Here is a 21,398-nt window from a genome sequence, read left to right as displayed (position 1 = left end):
GCCATTGTGGCGCTCTAGCATTTCAAAGAATTAATTCCTGCCAGGTACCCATTTACATCACCTGGGTTGAGTGTGGCAAATGTAGATCAATGCCTTGCCAAAATTCATTTCAACATGATGCATTACTAAACCGATATACTGATACAGGGACATGACAAAGTGATTGAACAGGAAAGTTTGTGCCATCCATCTAGTGAGTTTATGATTCTAAGGCAATAAAAAATCATGTGCACTGCACAACTTAAGTTTTATCTCAAACCTCACTTTACACAAACATTCATTGCAAAAAGGAACCCCAAGATAGTGATGGAAAAACAAATATACAAATACAGCACGTCAATGGCTATGGCACCTTATGCTTTAAAGAAAAGAGTGTTTGCTCCACTTGCTTTACTAGTAATAAATTCTCTGTACATGGTATGTTTATTCTATTAGTGTGTAGAAAGAAAAAGCTCTCAAAATCATCTTTGGCTCTGTACTCTTTCACACAACATCATAAATTAGGACAATAACAACACGAAAAGAAATTGTTTTGGGGTGAAATCTCTGTGGTACCATCAGCCATTTAAAGAAATTACAAGGTTGAACCAAAACACATATGATAAAAGAAAGGTTGACAAATATGCCTCTCAACTGAATGTGTTCTGATTGCAGTTAATAGTTTAAACACCTAATACACTGTATCAGTGGCGTACGCAGGATTTTTTCAAGGTGAGTGTTTGAAGATTTTGAAATCGCGCCGACCAATATTTCGCTCAGGGGGGGGGGGGGGGGGGGTCAGTGAGGAGTATTAATTTTTTTTCAAAAAAAAATTGAGGGAGGGGGACACACCCCCCCCCCCCCCCCCCCCCCCCCCCCCCCCCCCCCCCCCCCCGCGTACGCCTTCTGAAATTCCAAACCCTTTATGACCAAATACTTTCAAACCGAATCCTGATTACTCCGGCATTTCGTAGTCTAACATGGAATCCCAAGGCTTACAATATGCTGACAAGTCTGCAGTATTGACCTGAAATCGTCTTTAAAATTTAGACAGGCATAATTATGAGCCAAAAGGTAAGACGGGCACAAGATCAAAAGGACTTCTTTGTGAGTCTGGTCTATGAAGATTATCCTAATTTCACACTGGTTTAGACATGCATGATACCAGAAGAACTTCTATACCCGCGAAAGAATTATACAACAGCTCTTTTATTAAACACATCTGTCCAAGAGAGAATACCCCAATCCTCCTAAGGACTACACACATGGTGTACTTGTCTATAGTTGAAATAAAGTTGAGTTCTGGTCATGCGATTGCATTGTGAAAGAAAAGGTGAGAAATTGACTGGAAAAAGTTGATCATTTCGCATATAAGTATTGGTGTGTACTGCAAGGTTCTGGAATCTTGAGGTTCTTGAAATTTGGCCCAGTCTGGGTAAAATTAACAAGCACTGTACACAGAAAGATGTATATGGGACTATTCAAGCATGTGGCATAAGAATAAGGTCCTCATTTTTAAGCTGTTACATGTCATATTTAGAATATGGAGGCATTTGAAGAGCCATGCTTTTCAGGGAACATTTTTTCTCTGATATGCTTCCACACTTGCATAAAAAACAATGAAAACGCTCACAAATTATTTTTCACCTCTCCCCAGAACTCGACCTTCTCTTTCAGTTTTCCTGACTTAAAAGGACTTCTTTGTGAGTTTGGTCTATGAAGGACATCCTAGTTTCACACTGGTTTAAACTGGTTTAAACTGGTTTAGACTGGTTTAAACTGGTTTAGACTGGTTTAGTTGGTTGTGCTCTCATTGTAGTCTAATAGGTCGCTTGTTGCCGTCTTCGTCGAGCGGCTCCATCCCGTGTTTGAGAGCAAACTCTCGTCGCAGAAAACCAAAGACAAGATCTGTCACAAGGAAAATCTTTAAAAAAAGAAAGAAATAGAAATATACATATATATGAAAAATACATAAACAAAGAAATACATGAACAAGAATCAAGTTATAGTCAATTTTATTTGTCCTTAATACGACTTCAATTTGGCGATCATCAAGGAGTTAATCGCTTGGGGGAGTGTCTTACTTTAAAGACCCTGTCAGAAGTGGAAAATGAAAAAGATGAATGATCTATAAGCGAAAAGCTTATAAGCAATCGATTAAAATAATATTGATTATATGCTATTTTTGTGTCTGCCAGAGGAGTACCAGCTGTTGACCTAAAGACTAGCTATCAACTTGATGACATCATATTATGTAAAGTATGCATATTCACAATGACTTTGCATTCATCAAGCACGGCTCAGCTATATAGGTGCACTGATGGGGTCCACTTGTTATATCCTCACTGTAACTGCGGTGAATTTGACCTCTCTTGACCCGTAATATGGTGGGGTGCAGAAAAAGAGGTTTTAATTTGCTCTTGCGCAATGCTGAAAGGAACAATATTTGTTATCGCTTTATATTTGTATTCAAGGATCACTCAGCTTTCCATTGATATAAAGTTGTATTTTCATTGGATAGGGTTTTTAAAAAAAGTAGTTGTCTGGTGGTAGTCTGGGAGTACCGGTAGTTATTTTGATGCATACAAAAAGACTCTTAATATCTGAAGGAATGACCACAAAATGAACCAACAAAATGAAGAAGCAGAACAATAGGCAGGGGTTCGAAATTGCAGCCTGGCACCAACGTCTTTTGGCAAGATGTTGATCTACATTTGCCCCTGTCCACCAAGGTGTCACTTGGCAGCTTGGCTATAAGCAGGGTAATATTGTCTAAGTGCCATGAATCACGTATATGAGCAATATATAAGTAACAGTTAATATTTCATCAAAACCCCCAAAGCAGGAAGCACATTATCAGATTATCATTATCATTATTTATTCAAGTTTTATTTCAGTAGGGTAGTTCCATTCAAGCCAAAACAAAAATTTAATGGCCTGCTTTCCAAGGAAGCCCTACATTATACAGGTACATAAAATAACATCATATTTAATACAAAACACAATATCAGATCCTTAATAAAATGTTGACAAATGCAATGCAAGATTTTAATTCCCCCTCTGCCTCCTCTGCAGTTTTAAAAAATGAATTACCATACCCACTAACATTCTGCAGCAAGTATGAGGAATCTCTCAAAGCAAATTCATGAATACAGTGTATTTAGTTTGCTTGTACACATTATTTTTTAGAAGAAAAAAAAGAAGAAAGTAGGGTTCAAAACATTATTCCACATGCCTAAAGTTAGGAATGTTTTCTCTAAAATAGGAATGGTTGTAGATATGAAATTTCAGAACGCTTTCATGTAACAGTCCCCTCCATACACTCATTCCTCCAGTTGTAACCTCATCTCCCCCCCGCCCCATCCTCCCCCTTCCACACATAAACCTGCCTTACCTGTGCTGTATTGTAGATGAGTGTAAAGGCAAAGAAGAAGTTTGCATTGGCACTGCCAGCATAGATCCAGAGATGCCAGAGAACCGGGGCTAAGAGCGAAGCTAGCAGCATCATCACCCCAACCACCAGGCTGTTTCGGAAATCTGTTCAAGGGGATAACAGGGAGTTAGTGAGATGAGTGCTCTAGGTTCAAGATAATTATAATCTTTATACAGCATAACATATCAAAAAAAGTTTGTCCAAGTGGAACAAGAAGGTGATCTTCATAGCAGTGGTCTTCCTATAATAATAATAATAATATTCTGTTTTTTATAAAGCGCTCAATGTGTATTGCCTCATAATTTGGTGCACCAAAGTTGGTTGAGTTCTCGCCATCGCCAATACATCCAAAATTCCAGGATGTAGCCTCTTGGAAGTAATTTCGAGCTACTTCCGGGACTTACATGTTTCCAGTGAATGGCGGCGCATCCGTGGTTCACATATCATGCATGTGCAAAGTACGTGTGTACTAGTCAAAGCTATTTCTAGGTTCCTTAATTTTTGTGAAGGCAGCAAAAAGAAAAAAACTAGAGAAAGATACTCCAAATCATATCAACGTCTAGATTGAAACGATGAAAGGCCCTTCTTAAAACTTCAAGGAAATAATGGACTTAACTTTAGAATACCCCATCAAAATGTAGTATGTCTGTTGGTCGTCCAACCAGCCTCCAAACCCTTTGTTGTAGTCCCGTACGTTGGTATTTTAGATCAATTTTCCCACTTGATAACGGACACAACCAAAGAAAGTTGACGTTATTATTCCCATGCTTCTACTTGCCCATCACATATCCAAATATCTTATTTCTAGTATGTTTAACAATATTTTCATGATGCATTTTTTAAATGGCTTGAAAACCGTGATAAATCACTGTGTTACTGTCGGAAAATAAAGTACACACACACACACACACAATCAACACCGGTATGCATAGAGCAGGCAGCGTCTGCAGGTACAGTCAAACTTGCTTTAGTGACCACCTGTCTACAAAGACCACCTGTCTATAAAGACCACATTTTTTGTTTCCCTTGAAAATGGTTTCTAATTGAAACATGTTCTAAAGGAACCTGTCTACAAAGACTACTTTTTGTGTTTCCCTTGGGTGGTCGCTGTAGACAGGTTTGACTGTATCAAATTTAACACATGATTCCATGGGATGTAGGTGAACTTGTACTTGCGACAGTTTCATGAAACGCGGATGTCCATGTGTCTCTAAAGACCATTTCACGTTTTCCAACTGCAATCTCCAGATCTGACCATACAAAAATATGACAGGAAATCATGTGAGCCGGTGCTAGACAGGATGTCAGATGTCAAAATAATAGAATTCAAATCCAAATAGGAGTTTACATAAACAAAAATGTGAATTTCTGTATAGTATACCGAAGACCCATCGATGTGAAAGCTCTTTGATTTTTGTGATAAATAGAGAGACAATTTTGTCTACAGCTTCAAAAAGGCCTTTTAAAGCCTGTCTGCACTAGTTTGGCTCGGGGGGATTAGACCTCCCTGCAAGGTCACTGACAGGTGGTCATCTCATCAACTCAGCTCTCAATTAACATAAGAAAAAGGGGATCATGGGGGACCAACAGGCACCGATTAGGCATTGTTTGGTATATAGAGGGCGCAAGTAGCTATAAGTAGTGCAGTGGGGCTTTAATCTTTGATTACCAAGCCCTAGATTACTTGAGTGAGTGGATTCTACAGAAAATACCCATTATCCACCATCATGTTTCTCTGAATTTTTCTAAATAAATTTTAAGCAATCTTGATTCATCTCCCAACTCATTTTGTTGGCTGGATGCCAAACAAAATAACTTCTTTTTAAACCTATCATCGACCCATAGTTCCACTGTAAAATCCTAGCAGTAATGGATTCACAAGGCCTTACCGGTATATCAATAATTGTTTCCCTTACAACAAATATACACTGTTGTTCCTTTTTCCTGGCACTTGCTAATTTTACCCAAATTTTCCTGGAATTACAGGAAATCCTTGTCTGCCAGTCTGGAAAACGGAAACTCCTACTTCACTGGCTACACTGCTAGAAGGATATTTTATCAGTATATAAACTCTAAACTCAAGATTCAATTATTTCTTACTTCTATCTAATTAAAAAAAATATCATATTACAGCTGATATTTTTAAAAATGTGCAATTTTTATCACATGGAAACTCTTTTTAACCAAATTCAATTCATATCACTACACTTTATTTAAAAACATACTAGTTTATAGAGCTTTTTATTCCAATTTTGTTGGGTAACAAGAGTTATGGAGTTACGCAAATATTCAAATTGCCATGGAATCGCTTTCATAAGCCACATATTAATTTTAATTCATTACCTGAAACTAGCAATGATAGATTATTGCGTAAATGGGAATGTAGTGTACAACAAAATGGTAAAGTAAGGGATCCTTCGTTATCCTTACCATGGCCAAAAAGATATCAACTTTGCAACAAATTAACAAATCACAGATATTCCATTTTACCCAAAGATAACAGACATTCTCAGTAACCTAAATGACCCCATGACCTTTGACCTTTTGAAGAAGATATGATCAGTGCTTCCTTTTTAAGTCTTGGTTCGATTTCGTGGTTCCGAGGACATCCCGGGAACAAAGTGTCCAAAGCTAACAGATGAAAGGAAAGAATGCACAGAACTGCAACGACATGTCGTCGCCTGGCTGGCAGAAGGGCGTTAGCTCGAATTTCAGGTAAAAAATGAAGTGCTAAGCAGAAGGGCGATAGCACTAAATTGCCTCAAACTTTTATAAAAACTGACATAATACCCCCCCCCCCAAAAAAAAAAATAAAATTGTTGCTCTGTTCTGTTATAACATTTCTATTAGTCTTTTAAGTTTTAAAACCATTTTCGGGACGGAAATCAGTTTAGATAACGCCCTTCTGCCAGCCGGGCCACGATGTGCTACTTACAGTGGAATGTATGGGACCAGATGGGTAGGAGGGCTAGGTAGAGAGTGGTGTCCCCAACCGATGGATACGACTTGAAGATGGCGATCAGAATACACTGGACCAGCATTATGAACAAAGGGTGCTCTCTGAAGAGATGACAGAAGAATGGAGGAAATCAATGGTGAATAATGATAAGCTGGATTGATACGGCGCTTGATACAAAATACCGTCTCTAGGCACTCTTCTGATACTATTACCCAGGTCATCATTCACGCACAATGTGCACCATCTCCACTACCTGGGGTGTATTTCTACCATATGGTCGCTGTGACGGCATACGGCAATTACTAACACAAAGGCTTTCATCACCCTACCAGGTCCTTATTTCTCTCCTGGGTATAGAGTGGCAAATGTAAATTAATGCCTTTCAAAAAGGGATTAGTGTTGTGTTTCTTAAACCACTCTACTATGACACCTCCAAGACATATCATTATATACAGGGTACAACAATAAACAAGGCAACTTTAAGTAGCGCTCAATGTTTACTGGCGAATTTGCCGGGACTTGGAAGTCACAAGAATTCCCTGTCAAAACGGGCCACAAAGTATCGGACTTACTCTTCACTGTCAATAGGACTAAGAATATAAAAATGTATTTTGCCAAAATCACTAATGATGTAAATTAATTACAAATATAGAACTTCAATATCTTCAAATATGTGACCCTTGTGTATATTACAGAAAAATTCCTAAAAATTACTGACAATAGCGCACAATCATGGCTTGGGAAAAGAAGCCATTTGTGTTGCTGCTGCCAAGCTTTTTTCCGACAGTTTCTCCAAGCGCTGGCGTTTGCCAATGCTGGTATATTTCTTTTCAAAAGTAAATGTGGTTACTGTTTGTGTATTTTTCACAATTAGTTACTATCGAGCAAGATTAAGAATTGTAAATAATGATTATAAGCATATCGTAGTATGGCAAAGTATGTGTTTTAGAATCACCAGAAGTTAGTGTGTCTGCAATATCGCTGAGGAATCAGAGGCACAATGCATTATGGGAATGTATATTGCCACATGCCGTAGCGAGAATTGGTATCGTATATCATAAGGGGGTCACCTTAGTATTGAGCATAGACCAAACTTCCTATTACCTGTAAAACTTCGCAAAAGTTTCATGCCATGAAATAGTCGAACCATAGCTGACACAAAAATATATATTTTTTTCTTCAAATTTTGAAAGTTTATTGCCATGTAAATGGCTCTCTCCTGGCGTCATCAATGATTCGTGAACAAAATTTTATGTTGTACAAGTAGACTAGATGTACAGCCTCGAGCAAGATATGAAATTAGCAACAGAATAAATACTCAAAAACCAACCTATCAATAGCGTACACTACAGTGTGAGTCAAAAAAAAGTTTACATCTAGAAAATTGTTAATTATTTTAAAAATCATCTATGAACAGTAAATTATTATACATGATATTAAAGAGTGTTTTATCCCAAATCAATTGGTATCATGTGTGTGTGGTATGTGTTCACGCTTGGATGAACAGGAGACATTGTTTAAGAGAGTGCAAAAATCGACTTGCGCCAAAGTAATAAATGTGTTATTTGAATAAAACATTTGGGTTTTGGGTATTAATTGGGTCTTTGCAGATAAAAAAAACATCCCTAACAAAATTAAAATCATGCAACCCATATCAAATATCAACAATACATGTGTACGTGTGCGTGTGTATGTGTATGACTTTGCTTCTGCAAAAAGCATATGCAATTTGATACATTCAATTCATTCTCTCACTCCGCTAATCCCAACATAATACATACTGTAGGCATCACTTTGGCGCAAGTCAATTTTTGCACTCTCGCAAACAATGCCCCCTGTTCATCCAAGCGTGAACACATACATCGCGAAAATGTTACCAAATAATTTGGGATAAAACACTCTTTCATAACATGTATAATAATTTACTGTTCATAAATGGTTTTTAAAATAATTAGCAATGTTCTAGATGTAAACTTTTTTTTGACTCACACGGTATGGCTGAGAACAACAAAAAAGCAACACAGGCAAAAATAGAGACGGACAAGTGCTTTACCTCATTTTAATTGCCAAGGGAGCTATATAGATGAAGACATTAATTTGAAAAATCCAGAGGAAAAATGTCCTGAAGTGTTCAAACATCTCTGTGAAGAAGTACCAGAAAAGACCCATGTTGGGCTGTAGGTTGGGCACTGCTAATCTGAAAGAATGAGACACAAAATGTTGATAAATCATTTATTGAATAATGTTGCTGTCTTCAAAGCTAAGATGAGAGTGGGAAACACGCTAGGACCAAGTTGGTTAAAAAATTATTCCTGTCTCATTTTGAGCTTAATCAGTTAGCATACAAGTGGAGTCTCATTGGGAATTGAACATCGTTGGGGGTGTTTACCCAATAACAGGTGTTGTCAATCCCAGAGATAATCTTTAGTTTTATGACCAACAAGCTTTATGTAATGCTAGATGTCTCCCACCTCCCAGTCATCGGATTCAGGCTCACCCACAACACAATGTATGCACATTTTCCACTCCCTGGGGAGCATTCCAGCCAGTCGCCATTTTACATTCCTTGTGCATACATGCCAACATTTGAAAATCAGAAATCTGTACAAATTATGCTATTTTCAAAAAAAAGAGGAACAATCCTAACTCTCCTAATCAATACTACAGACAAATTTGTACAGGAAGAGGAACACCTGCATTAAAATGATAATTATCTTCTCCCAAAAAGAGGAATGTTCCTCTTTAATCTGAACAGTTGGCATGTATGCTTGTGGTACAAAAATATAGATTAAAAACTCACATGCATCCATAAGTAGACCTTAGGAACCCCCATGAGTCGAGCATGAGGAAGGAGAGACCCAGTAAACAGGCTAACCAGAAAAAGAAGATAGCTCCAGTTAGCATGATAGAACGTACCGCCTCTGGACTTTGGTAATTCACTGCTTTATCTTGAGATCCCTGCAGGACAAGAAGAAGGAATAAAATGGATGAGTAGACCAACGAAAGGGAGTGTAGCTTGGCAAATGCTGGTTAACGCCATCTATGTCTTCTTTTGGACAACTGCACATATATGAATGGACTTGATTAACGGTAGTCAGCGACTTAATCTCTACATGGTCAGCATTCGCGAAACAGACCGAAGTAAGGCAGTGACTTCAATGCTAGACGTTCAATTGAAGATAATCTGAAAGTTTGATTGAAAGCGAACCATCATTAATGATAATAATTGGAAAAAAACTGATCTGATTGATTTCCTAATTCTCCCAAATATATTATTACAATTTAAGTACGTTTTAGGTGAATGTAAATCATCACAAAGCAATAAATTGGCTCTTTATACCATTTCAGACATTTAAGGGTCGAAAGATTTTTTAAATACTGTCTTATTTCTTATTTTCAAGGAAAAACAGTTGGGAAATTCAAAAATAGTTTAGAGAATTTATTGTTAATTACTGTTAGAGGGTGTTGCACAGTGATGCCTTCAAAGAATACCACAAATATCTTTGTGGTTTGAGAATTTTCTCAGGATTTTTTGCCTGTTAGAGTCCCGCCACGGCACTAATGTCTTTTGGCAAGACATTGATCTACATTTGTCACTCTACACCCAGGTGTTAAATGGTTACCGGTAGGAAGGAATTCCTGAAAATGCTGTGAGCGTCGAAATCGGCAGCCTAGCATAGCTGGGTAATGTTGGAGCGCCTTGAGGACCTTTGCAAGGTTGATACGTGCACTATATGAGAATCCAATATTATTATTATTATTATTAGAAGGAATATACCGGTAATAAGTAACATTTCATACAAAATTTACACATTTTTTCATCAACCTTCAACAATGTTACCGAGTCATTTTAAGTCAACTCCTTTTCTCGTAAATCTGAATGAACTCTCTCAGTGGCATTTCTGTTGGGTAAAACTGAGAGAAGGAAGACTGGTAAACATATCTTACCTGCATTTTGATGATGGCTATGTGCATTGCGAGTGGAACAATTAACGTGACTGGGTACAGAGACTGGTATGAGGCAAGAGCAAGGCACAAAGTGGCTGCAACTGCATTTCCTGTAAATAAAAACAAAGGCAAGGAGAAAGGAATGAAACTTGACAAGTACATCAGTGAAAGAATGAGAGAGAGAGAGAGAGAGACACACACACACACACACACACACACACACACACAGAGACAGGGGACAGAGAGACAATGATTAAAGAAGAACGGGAGTGGCATATGTGTGAAGAGAAAAGAGAATGACGATGGGAATTGGAACAAAGGAAGTATAAATCAATGGAAAGTATCACACTGTGACATCAGACTATACTATCATCACTTAAAGGGACTATGTCCCATTTGCAGGCCAAAAAAATGAAAAAGTTAAATTCCAACTGCATTTGAAAGATAATACTAATTTAGAACTTCCCTAAAAAAGGTGGGGCTTGAAAATGTCTTCAAGTGGGAAAATAACGACTATTAGTTGTCAAATCGACTTTAGGGCTATAGAGCCCAAAAGTAATAGTCTTGATTTTCAGACAATTGTACTGAATGGTCATACGTTTTATGCTGTGCAAAGATTCAATCAGTTTAATCTTGGCCATCACAAGAAGTGGGTTATTGATGTAGACAAATACTCATGTACCCTTTACAACTCTTTTCATGTATGTTATTACCAAAGAAGAAAAAAAGCCTTTTAGTCACTCAATAGTGTCTAACAGTGAAGTCTAGCAAGTAAACGGTTTTCCTTGCATAATTTGAATATGAGGACACTGCTAACGTTTAAATTTCACAGATAGGACATACATGACATATTCATAATTCCTGCAAAGTTCTACAGCATTTGAGGTTGGCTGCAAAAGGGACATAGTACCTTTAAAATGGGATTCATCATATCAGCTGAACCGTACATTGTACAAAAAAAGAGGAAAAAAAAGAAGGTAGACCACTTCAATTCACAACAACTTTCAGTCCTTTAAAGGGATCGTTAAACAATGTTAAATCTGAGATACACGGTCCTACGTGTTATCAGTGTCTGTGATATGGTGTAATATTGAAGCCCTAAAAAAATTGCGCTCCAAAATGATCAAGAAGTGCCTGGAAAAAGTAAAAAATCTTTGAGTGACCGGTTTTACCATACTCGTTTTCCGCAATAGACTGTAGTGTCATGAAAAAAACGTTAGGCAAACGCAAAATTTAGTTTTGATATATAATCATAAATATCTTGATAATCAGACAGGCCATCGGCTTCTAAAAGTCATGGGGTTCCTGACTGACCTAAAGGTTTATAATTATCATTGCAGCATCTAGAATCTGAGACAAAGTTACCAGATCCCTTTAAAATTGGTTTAGAATGCCTTACCTTGTAACGTGAAGAGAAAAGTAGCCGCTAGGGTAAGATTGGTAAACACAACAGTGCACTGAGCAACACAGGTCACGATGCTATATGGACACAGCAAGTAACTGCAATCACACAAGATACAAAACTGGTTTAAAAAAAAGAAGAGGTACCACTCTAACTTGAAGAGACTGATGACAAGTTGACATAATACAATGATGCACAAATCTCCTCAGTAAACTAGTCGTTGAATTCAATCGATCAAAACTTCACAAAAGTGTCAGGATTAGGGGAAGTTGGAAGATGCATTCAAAGGTAGTGTATCCCTTTTGCAGCCACCATCAAATGCTGTAGAATTTTGCAGGATTTAAGTATGTCATGTATGTCCTATCTGTGAAATGTAAACGTTCGCAGTGTCCTAGTATTCAAATTATGCAAGGAAACCTGTTTACTTTCTAGACTTCACTTTCAGACGCTATTGAGCGACTAACTGACTTCTTTTTTTTTTCTTTGGTAATAACATACATAAAAGATAAAATGAACTGTAAAGGGTACGTGAGTATCTGTACACATCAATAACCCACTTCTTATAATGGTCAAAATTAAGCAGATTGAATCTTTGAGCAGCACAAAACGTACGACCATATGGTACAAGGGTCTGAAAATCAGACTACTTTCTATGCATAATTTTTGAAACGCGGTCGATATAATTCCACATAAAGGCAATTACCCGTTCTAATCTTTTTAGGGGAGTTTTTAGTTGGTATTATCTCTTGTTTACCATCGGATTCACACAAGTTTATATTTTCAGCCTGCAGAAGAGACGTACTACCTTTAAGGGGGAGGCTGGGTTAGATGGGATGACTGATCTTAGGCCTTAGGTCTTAGATTAGTGATGATGGTAAGCCCCTTCTAAAGAAAGACTTGGCTTAATCTACTCCTTTTTTATGATTAGCTTTGGCTGCTTTTAAGATTAACCTTTCTAATGCCTCAGTCACACCTTTGCGTATTTGGCTTGCGTATTGCTGCGTATTTATTTATTTATGGCAAGACGTTTTAAAGCCCCACTGTCCTACTTGTAGCTACTTGCTCCCTCTATATAGGAAACTTCCCCAATCGGTGCCTGTTGGTCCCCCATGATCCTCTTTTTCTTATGTTAGTTGAGAGCTGAGTTAATGAGAGAGCCACCTGTCAGTGACCTCGCTGTGTGGTCTAATCCCTTCTGGCCCAGTAGTATTGGTGGTCTTTAACATCTATTCCTATTTCTTGATATCAAGAATTACCATTGCTTTACAACAGAAAATTGTTTCTTGATATCAAGAAGTAGGAATAAATATTAGAATGGCTTGCCATAAATATGCAGCAATACGCAAGCCAAATACGCAAAGGTGTGACTGAGACATTAGGCGGAACTTACATTGCCATAGCCAAGTCAGGAATAGAAATGACATCCGATGAGAGGATGAGAAGAGGATCAACTCCTGAAGCATAACTCTTCTCCTCCCGTTTCTGCAGATTGTACTAATAATGAATACCACAAAGAAGAAGAGAAGAAAAAGTATGATTGAACAAGCCGACTCGGACATAATATTGCATTTATTTCCAAAAATCTTTTTTAATTAAAAAAAAAAAAAATCACTCATTTCATTAATTCATGAAAGATAGGTAGCAATTTATCCTAATCCCTGTGATTTACTGTCATTTCAACATCCAAACAAGGAATTCTCATTTTTGATCCCTTGTTGTTCAATACATATGCGTGATATATGAAATAAATGTTGTTTAAAGCGATGCTGAACTGATGAACTTTCTGCCCTAGCGTAATATTTATTGCACAGCGCCATCTCATGGTTAAATTGCCAACAGTACCTAATTTCTGCTTTGATGCAAGCACCAACAGCGCTGCAAGTTATGGAACAATATTACCACAGCTGACCTGAGATGGCTCTAGAGAGGATTGTGCAGTAGTGCTTCTAACCCCTCTCCCTTAAATTTGCTATTTCTCAAAAAATTCCCTACTAGAATGAAACAAGAAAACAAATTTACGAAGAATTTTGTCGCTTTAAAGCCCCAGTCCCGTATAAAGCCGGACCAGCACGGACGAGCACGGACCACTCCGGAACATCCCGGACCATGGTCTGGGGTGATCCGGGATGGTCCGGGATGTTTTGTTCAAAAAATCGCAACCGCCGACCGTCTGCCCGGACCCAACAAGGTACCACTACGGACCGCCCCGGACCGTCCGGGCATAGCCCCGGCAGCAGTACAGATCATTCCAGACCCAGCACGGAGCCGCCACGGACCGTCCCGGACCACCCCGGTGCCAACACGGATGACACCGGACCATCCCGGTGCCAACACGGATCATCCCGGAACGCCCCGGTGCCAACACGGATCGCCCCGGCAGAGCCCCGGATCATCCAGGGTGATCCGTGTCGCCACCGTGCTGGGTCCGGGATCATCCGTAGGGGCGCCGGGGTGATCCGGGGTCAATAACTCACTCCCGGACTGCCACGGATCAACACGGACCGCCCCGGCGCCACTACGGATGACCCCGTTCCCAGCACGGTGGCTACACGGATCACCCCGGATCAAACTATTGTCCCGGACCGTCCCGGACCACCCCGGCAGTTTTTGACCGTCAAAAACATCCGGGGTCGACTCCCGGACCGCCCAGGACCATCCAGGACCATCCAGGACCACCCCGGTGCCAACACGGTGTCAACACGGACCGAATCCCGGATCACCCCGGATGGGGTCCGGGATGGTCCGGGACGGTCCGGGACGTATATGGGACTGTAGCTTAAGGTAACTAAGTTCTCATAACACCAGAAAATAAGATCTCACAGAATCATACAAAATATCCACTAATAGTTAACAGATTAATATTGTCTGTGAAACAATTTTGGTAGAAATATCAAATTATGTAATAATAAGCATATAAGAAATTGAGCTCAGATGTTCCAACCAATAACATACAGTCATGGTGTGTGATGTGATTTCCAGGTAATGCCATTTCTGCACCGTTTTGGGGGCTTTGTGGTTGGGATTTTTAGAGTTTGCTTAATGCTTACATTTTACAGATCCAGACATTCCACCTACTGTAGGACAAATACTTCCAGATAACTTCAAGTCACTTTCTCTTCAAAAAGAATTCCTCAACAAAAGTATTTTCAAGTTAGTATTTACTACAAAAATAAAGAAATTACAAATAGAAGTTTTACCAAGTATTTCATTGTCCTGGTGGCCACCTTGTGCAGTATGAATGCCGTCATCAGATCCACCATGACAAACATTACCGGCACCAGGGTCGGAGAGAAGGAACGCACATAGTAGAAGATATATAGCAACAAAGGGGTCTGGAGAAACAAGAATAGTCATGAAGCACATTAGCACAATACATGTATTACAAACAAATCCAAATTTGTTAGAACTTTCTTCCTGTTGACCTTCATTGTAATCAAGATTATGTTCACCATGATATTTTGTATTTATTGTGTCCTTATTTCTTGTTTTTCAAGCATACAATTTGACTTTCCAAAACTAAAACAGAAATTTAACTATTTAATGTATCATTAGAGATAGTATCCAATTTTTTAAAGATAAAGATGAAGTGTTTGAATATTATATAAATCTATCTAAAAATGCTAGAGGAAACTCCAGTTTAAAAAAAAAAAAAATCCCCTTTCTTTTATAACGTCCCTATTTTCACGAAGTGACGGTAGTGAGGAAAATCGTCACGCAAAGTGAATGCAATTTTTTTTCACTACCGTCACTTCGTGAAAACAGCGACGATAAATGTGTTTCTCCTAAAATGCATCAAGACAGGAATGACTGTATCTATCTACCAACATTATTTTTGTAAAAACAATTCATTCCGTCTTTTTAGTGTAATTTCAAACCTACATGTAACATATAAGTTTGTTTCCACAACATAAAAACTGAAAGCTGGGGGGATTTGTATAAGTGAGAACTCTTATTTCATTTTCAGACTGAAATCAAAGCACAAATTATACACTTTTTTTTTATTAGATAAAGAGATAATTATAGTGAAAGCCATGGGACTCACTTCATGGAAAGTATCTCCAGCATACGGCGAAATCCCCCTCTCAAGCAAAGTCAAACCTTCGACCACTGTTCGTACCAAAGAAAAAGACATATAGCAGAAAGAGAGATTAATGAGATACAGAAATAAAGAGAGAGAGAGATAATCTATCAAACGAGGAAAGAGATACACAGAAACACAACGAGTCTGATTAGATGACTAATATGAACAAAGATATGTTTCATGTATGGGATCGCAGATCTATGGCATTGTATTTTGGCAGTTTAATTTCATGCACATCCCAAATTTAAGCTCCTATGAAAAAGAAATAGGTCTACAGAATTCCAAAAACAAATTGAGCCATTCTTTCTTTTCTCAAAATAGATCTAGAATACCCGAGTCAAAGTTCTACATATAATTACTAACAAAATTTGCATGAAACATGTACATTTTAAACATCACATTTGGTCTAAAACTCTAAATTCACGATTTGATTGAAAAACAAACAAACCTAGATAATATAACGTACATGTAGGTCTATAGAGTATCTTTAGAGTATCTAGTATCTTTCGATATGGTTCAAAATTTACGAATGTCTGACATCACTGATCTAGCGCTAGCGCTAGCCAACTGGTACTATGGTATCACTGAGAGAACAAATTAGAAATATAATCAATGCCCTGTTAGCATTAATTCATTTTTATTTTGTCTTCTTGGCAATGTATGACCACAGTACCCTTGCTTCCGACTTGTGCCAGGGTCATGGATCTATGGTATCAGATATTTGGAAATTTTAGATGATAGCGATTAGTGAAGAAGAGGTGTGCGCGCAGGGAGTTCGCATAATTCGGCAAACTATGTGCAAGGCCTTTGTATGCTATACTTATCGCTATAATCGTGAAGTCAGTATCAAATTGGCAACGCAAAAAAAACATTCATGTGTATAAATAATACTACATGTCTTGGCAATCCAGCCGGAACTAACATTGCGAACTCTATATAGAGAGCTGTTCGCTCGAAATAGCTGAATATGCACGACTAAAAGAACCAGAGAGTGGTGAATACTTGTGCAATTTCAGCAAATTTTGAGCGAATGGCGCTCTATATAATAACAAACTGCGTCCTCAAAAATAAGGATCGTCTGCATTTTCGCTGACTTTTTTTTTCATCGGCGCTCTGCGGGTTTCGGTTACAAACCTCCCGCTGGCGATGCGAAAAATGGATTCATCATAAGAAAATAACTAGGCCTGAGTCATCACGGGTTTTGCCGAACCCGGGTTTGACTTGAAAATTTCGGGCGTGGACCAGGTACCCGAAATTTTCACTACTGCTCTGACACTAAAAATCGTGTGCATGCAGCGGCTCGAAATCGCTGAATATGCACGAGGTTGAGAAGGGCTTTGTTTGTTCGAGTCGTGCATATTCAGCGATTTCGAGCAATGGGCGCTCGATAGCATGAATATTCATATTTTCTTCGCCACTGCCGCGCATGCGTACCTTCTCATCGCTATTTTTTAATCAACGCTGCCACATGGAAGAATCGTTGGTGTAGTACCCCGAATTAACCTTTTTTTTCCATCGAAGACTTCTTCAAATTATACATTCAAGTGATTGGAGTTGAGCCCTGAGGAGTCGTGCACCCTATGATGTAAAAATTGTAAGTACTCCCTTTGCAGATTTAACGATAATATCACCCAATCGGCTGTTTTACTAGCCCCCACGAGAAACCAACGAAACCACCCGAAGCTCCGACGCCTGCGGCGCCGGTGTTGGAGCTTCCCGGAGTTATACAGTCAGTAGCCAACAAACAGTGCAGTGCACAACTTTTTGTAGACTTTGATGTACGAAATATAGGGTCTAAATGGTTTTGTGAGATTTCTAACTTACTCGATTTCCATGATGTAAGAGGTGTAGAAATTTCAACTCGATCAGTCAGCCAGCTTGATACAAACGAGTTGAATAATACGGATCTCACTGTCACTCCGATCAGTGTAACAAATAACGTGGGGGCTGCCATTTTGTAAACTTGATTTATCATTACGTCGCCATCTACGATACAGTACGGTACATGTGTGTGTATTTTTTTACAGAGTGACGTGTATCAATCATAGAGATATATAACTACTAACATTAAGTATATATCTCTATGGTATCAATCAATCAGATATAATATATACGTCTGGCCGTCTGGGGACCGACTTTAAACGTCACCATCCGAAAGACGTGACTCACTTTTGAACCTGCGTCCTCAACTAAATCAGTTTGTAACTTCCATTATTAAGCTAAAATTAATGACATGGTAAATAAAAACTTGAAGGAGAAATTCAATTCAATTAAATTCAATTCAATTTATTTTGCCAAGCAATAAAAAAACATACAGGGTAAAACAAAAGCAGTTTACAAAGTTTCACACAATTACAATAATTGTAATTATTACTAACATAGATAAACACAGAAATACACAGAATCAATTTACAAACATGAATAATACAAAGGAAATTGCTAATGCTGGTAGCAGCCAGAAAGGAGGTGGTCCTTGTATGCGGCTGACCAATTAATCAAATATAAAAAGTTAAGCTGTAATAAAAAGTGAAACAACAACTACATGTAAAGTATAATGAATTTAACAACCGGTCGTGATGCCGAGGAGAGTACCAGAGAGCTAGAGAGAGAGAGAGAGAGAGAGAGAGAGAGAGACGGGATAAGAGAGAAAGAAAAAAAAAGGGGGGGGGGGGGGGTATGGAGGGCACTGAAACATAATTCATCCCATCTGCACCAATCCTACCCATTCGGCACTAAAGAAAATAACGTCCTATCTAAACGCCATCGAGTCAGAAAAGTAAGATATTCATTTTAAAATATTTACGTAGAAGTGGATTTATCTCGTATAACCTTCAGCGTCGGCATTGTAAAAATACAAACCGTTCTTTCTGACAGGCACATTTATTTGATGATCCTTTTCCTTTTGAAACTACGCTTGACCGTTAACTCGGATGGCGGCCATTTTTTATTTGGCCAATATGACCAGCATGACAGCCCCAAAGGAGACCTCAAATCGATACAAGCACATCATAATCAGATTCTCTGACCCCGAAAACCCCCTTGATATTTAAACTTTTATCATACTAGCGCATTTCCTTTCGAAACTACACATGACCTGTAACTATCAGCAGGCGCGGATCCAGGATTTCTTAGGGGGGGGGGGGGGCCCAAATTTGAAATTATGCGAGCCAAATATTGGTACGTAATGGTGACCAACAGTGACGTAATGCGGGGGGGGGGGGGGTAGGTGCAGGGAGGGGCGAGTTGTCCCCACCCTCCTCTACGAAACGCGGAAGCTTTGACGTTTCATTAAATTATTAGAGAAAGAAGACGATTCGTTGTACCGTTCTCGACTCAAAATCTTCGTCTGAATTTAGTTTTGCCCCTCCCGCGCGAAGCGCGAAAAATTTTACGATTTATTAAATTATTAGAAAAAGAAGACGATTCGTTGAAGAGTTCTCGACTCTTAATCTTTGTCTAAATTCAGTCCCCCCTCCCCCTCCTGCGCGAAGCGCGGAAGCTTTGACGTTTAATTAAACAATTAAAGAAAGAATACGATTCGTTGTAGAGTTCTCGACTCTTAATCCTCGTCTGAATTCAGGTTTCCCCCCCCCCCTCCCGCGCGAAGCGCGGAAGCTTTTAAGTTTCATAAGATTATGAGAGAAAGAAGACGATTCGTTGTAGAGTTCTCGACTCTTAATCCTTGTCTGAATTCAGGTTTCCCCCTCCCGCGCGAAGCGCGGAAGCTCTTACGTTTCATTAAATAATTAGAGAAAGAAGACGATTCGTTGTACCGTTCTCGACTCTTAATCCTCGTCTAAATTCAGTTCCCCCCCCCACCTCTTGCGCGAAGCTTTGACGTTTCATTAAATTGTTAGAGAAAGAAGACGATGCGTTGTACCGTTCTCTAAACTCTTAATCCTTGTCTGAATTTCAAAGATGTTCTTTGTCTGCTCCTTTTACTTCCTACGTCCTCTTCCGATTTGGGGGGACCGCCCCCCCCCCCCCCCTGGCTACGCGCCTGCGGTCAGATAAACACATTTTGATAACTTGTCCGGCCCCGGAAGCTCAGGGGTTTAGGCGTTTAATTAAGGTCAGATGATCATTTTTTTTTAATACCTATTATTTTCTGACACTGGCAGGTCACTATTGGGGGGCGGATCCCCCCCAAAGAGGGGTTTTAGGCATTAAATTACCGTCAGATGAGCATCTAAGGGCCCGCCGTAGCACCCTAAGTGGAATCCAGGGGGCAGAGCCCCCGGAAGCTTAGGGGTTTTAGGCATTTAATCACGGTCAGATGAGCATATTTTGATGCCTCATTTTTTAACACTGGCAGTTAACTATTCCTTCTTTCTTGCTCTCATTCTATTTTTTTTCTCTTTAATATACTTTTTCAAATAAAGGGGGGGGGGGGGGGGGAGGGAGCTCGAGGCTCCCGATCCCTGCCGTACCTCGGGCCCTGACATGTAGGAATCTCAAGAATCATATTTCGTGCCTGGCTGTAAATTTAGGAATTTGTCATTTTCCAACAAACACATATACAAACGTATAATTTACTAAAAAATGAGGACAAATCTGGGAAATTATGTCATTTCTGCATTATTTGTAATCCACCGTTGTGGAATTAGAAATAAACCACGTTTGAATTTGATTTCTCCAAAGCCCCCCCCCTATTTGTACGCCAGTATCTCCTCTTTTCCTTTATTCTTTCCCTTTCCTTCCTTCTCTCCTATTTTTTTAATTGGGGGGGGGGGGGGGGGGTCAACAGCCTGGGAGGCAAGGCCGTTTCGGTCCTCCCCGATTTCCTTCTTCCCCCTTTTCTTTTCTTCTTCTTCTTCTTCTTTCTTTCCCTTTCTCTCCTCTTTCCCTTTTCCTTCTTTTCCTTTCTTCTCTTTTTTTTTCTTTTTTTTTTTTTTTGCGGGGGGGGGGGGGGGCCAAGGCCCGCTCGCCCCCCCCCCTGGATCCGCGCCTGACTATCAGATGGTGGCTATTTTGGAATTGACCAATATGACCAGTATGGCAGCCCCATGGAGACCTCAAATCGATGAAAGAACATCATAATCAGATTCTAAATCGATGAAAGAACATCATAATCAGATTCTCTGACCCAGAAAACTCCAGAAATATATAAACTTTTATCATACTAGCCCATTTCCTGTCATAACTACACTTGACCTGTAACTCAGATGGCGGCCATTTGGATTTGACCATTATAGTAAGGCAGCCCCAAGGAGACCCCGAATCAATGAATGAACATCATAATCAGATTCTCTGACCCCCCAAAACCCTATAAAAATATAAACTATTATCATACAAGCGCTCCTTTTGGAACTACGCTTGACCTTTAACTCAGATGGCGGCCATTTTGGATTTGCCCAATATGGCAGTCCCAGAGAGCGCCCTTCTTGGCGTCCGGCAGAAATCGTAAAAGTATGGTATAATCTACCTCTGGGCCAAATTTGGTGCTTTTAGAAGAATCTGCACCAAAATATCCCCAACAGCCCACACTAAGAGGGATATATATGTATGAGAGTGAGAGAGGGGTGGATGAAAGAGAGAGGGATGAGAGAGGGATGGATGAGAGATTGAGATTTTTTTAGACGAGATGGAAAGCGAG

The 21,398-nt window shown here is 39.4% G+C and overlaps 1 protein-coding gene across 1 annotated transcript; it reads right to left on the bottom strand.

Annotated features, from left to right (window-relative positions):
• Window positions 1–870: 870 nt before the first annotated feature.
• LOC115918382 (phosphatidylinositol glycan anchor biosynthesis class U protein-like) lies at window positions 871–17,786 on the bottom strand. Its single transcript, XM_030975910.1, has 11 exons — window positions 17,627–17,786; window positions 15,764–15,828; window positions 14,919–15,053; window positions 13,112–13,215; window positions 11,719–11,819; window positions 10,320–10,429; window positions 9,172–9,329; window positions 8,425–8,568; window positions 6,348–6,472; window positions 3,374–3,516; window positions 871–1,903 (listed from the first exon to the last, which is right to left on the bottom strand). The coding sequence occupies exons 1-11, from the start codon at window positions 17,775–17,777 to the stop codon at window positions 1,790–1,792; spliced, it is 1,350 nt and encodes a 449-aa protein (XP_030831770.1). The 5' UTR covers window positions 17,778–17,786; the 3' UTR covers window positions 871–1,789.
• Window positions 17,787–21,398: the final 3,612 nt, after the last annotated feature.

Source organism: Strongylocentrotus purpuratus, unplaced genomic scaffold, assembly GCF_000002235.5.
Source record: "Strongylocentrotus purpuratus isolate Spur 01 unplaced genomic scaffold, Spur_5.0 spur5_scaffold_8, whole genome shotgun sequence".
NCBI classification, from domain to species: Eukaryota; Metazoa; Echinodermata; class Echinoidea; order Camarodonta; family Strongylocentrotidae; genus Strongylocentrotus; species Strongylocentrotus purpuratus.
The sequence above is the reverse complement of the archived record's forward strand: the minus strand, read 5'-3'. Positions and strand labels throughout refer to the sequence as shown.

Bases quoted from the DNA above. Each gene is read 5' to 3' on its own strand.
- LOC115918382 (XM_030975910.1), bottom strand. From the start codon at position 17,777: ATGATAAATCAAGTTTACAAAATGGCAGCCCCCACGTTATTTGTTACA. The intron at 9,330-10,319 runs GTAAGATATGTT...CTTGTCCTGCAG, and splicing joins TAGCCATCATCAAAATGCAG to GGATCTCAAGATAAAGCAGT. The intron at 8,569-9,171 runs GTGAGTTTTTAA...TCATTCTTTCAG, and splicing joins AGGTCTACTTATGGATGCAT to ATTAGCAGTGCCCAACCTAC.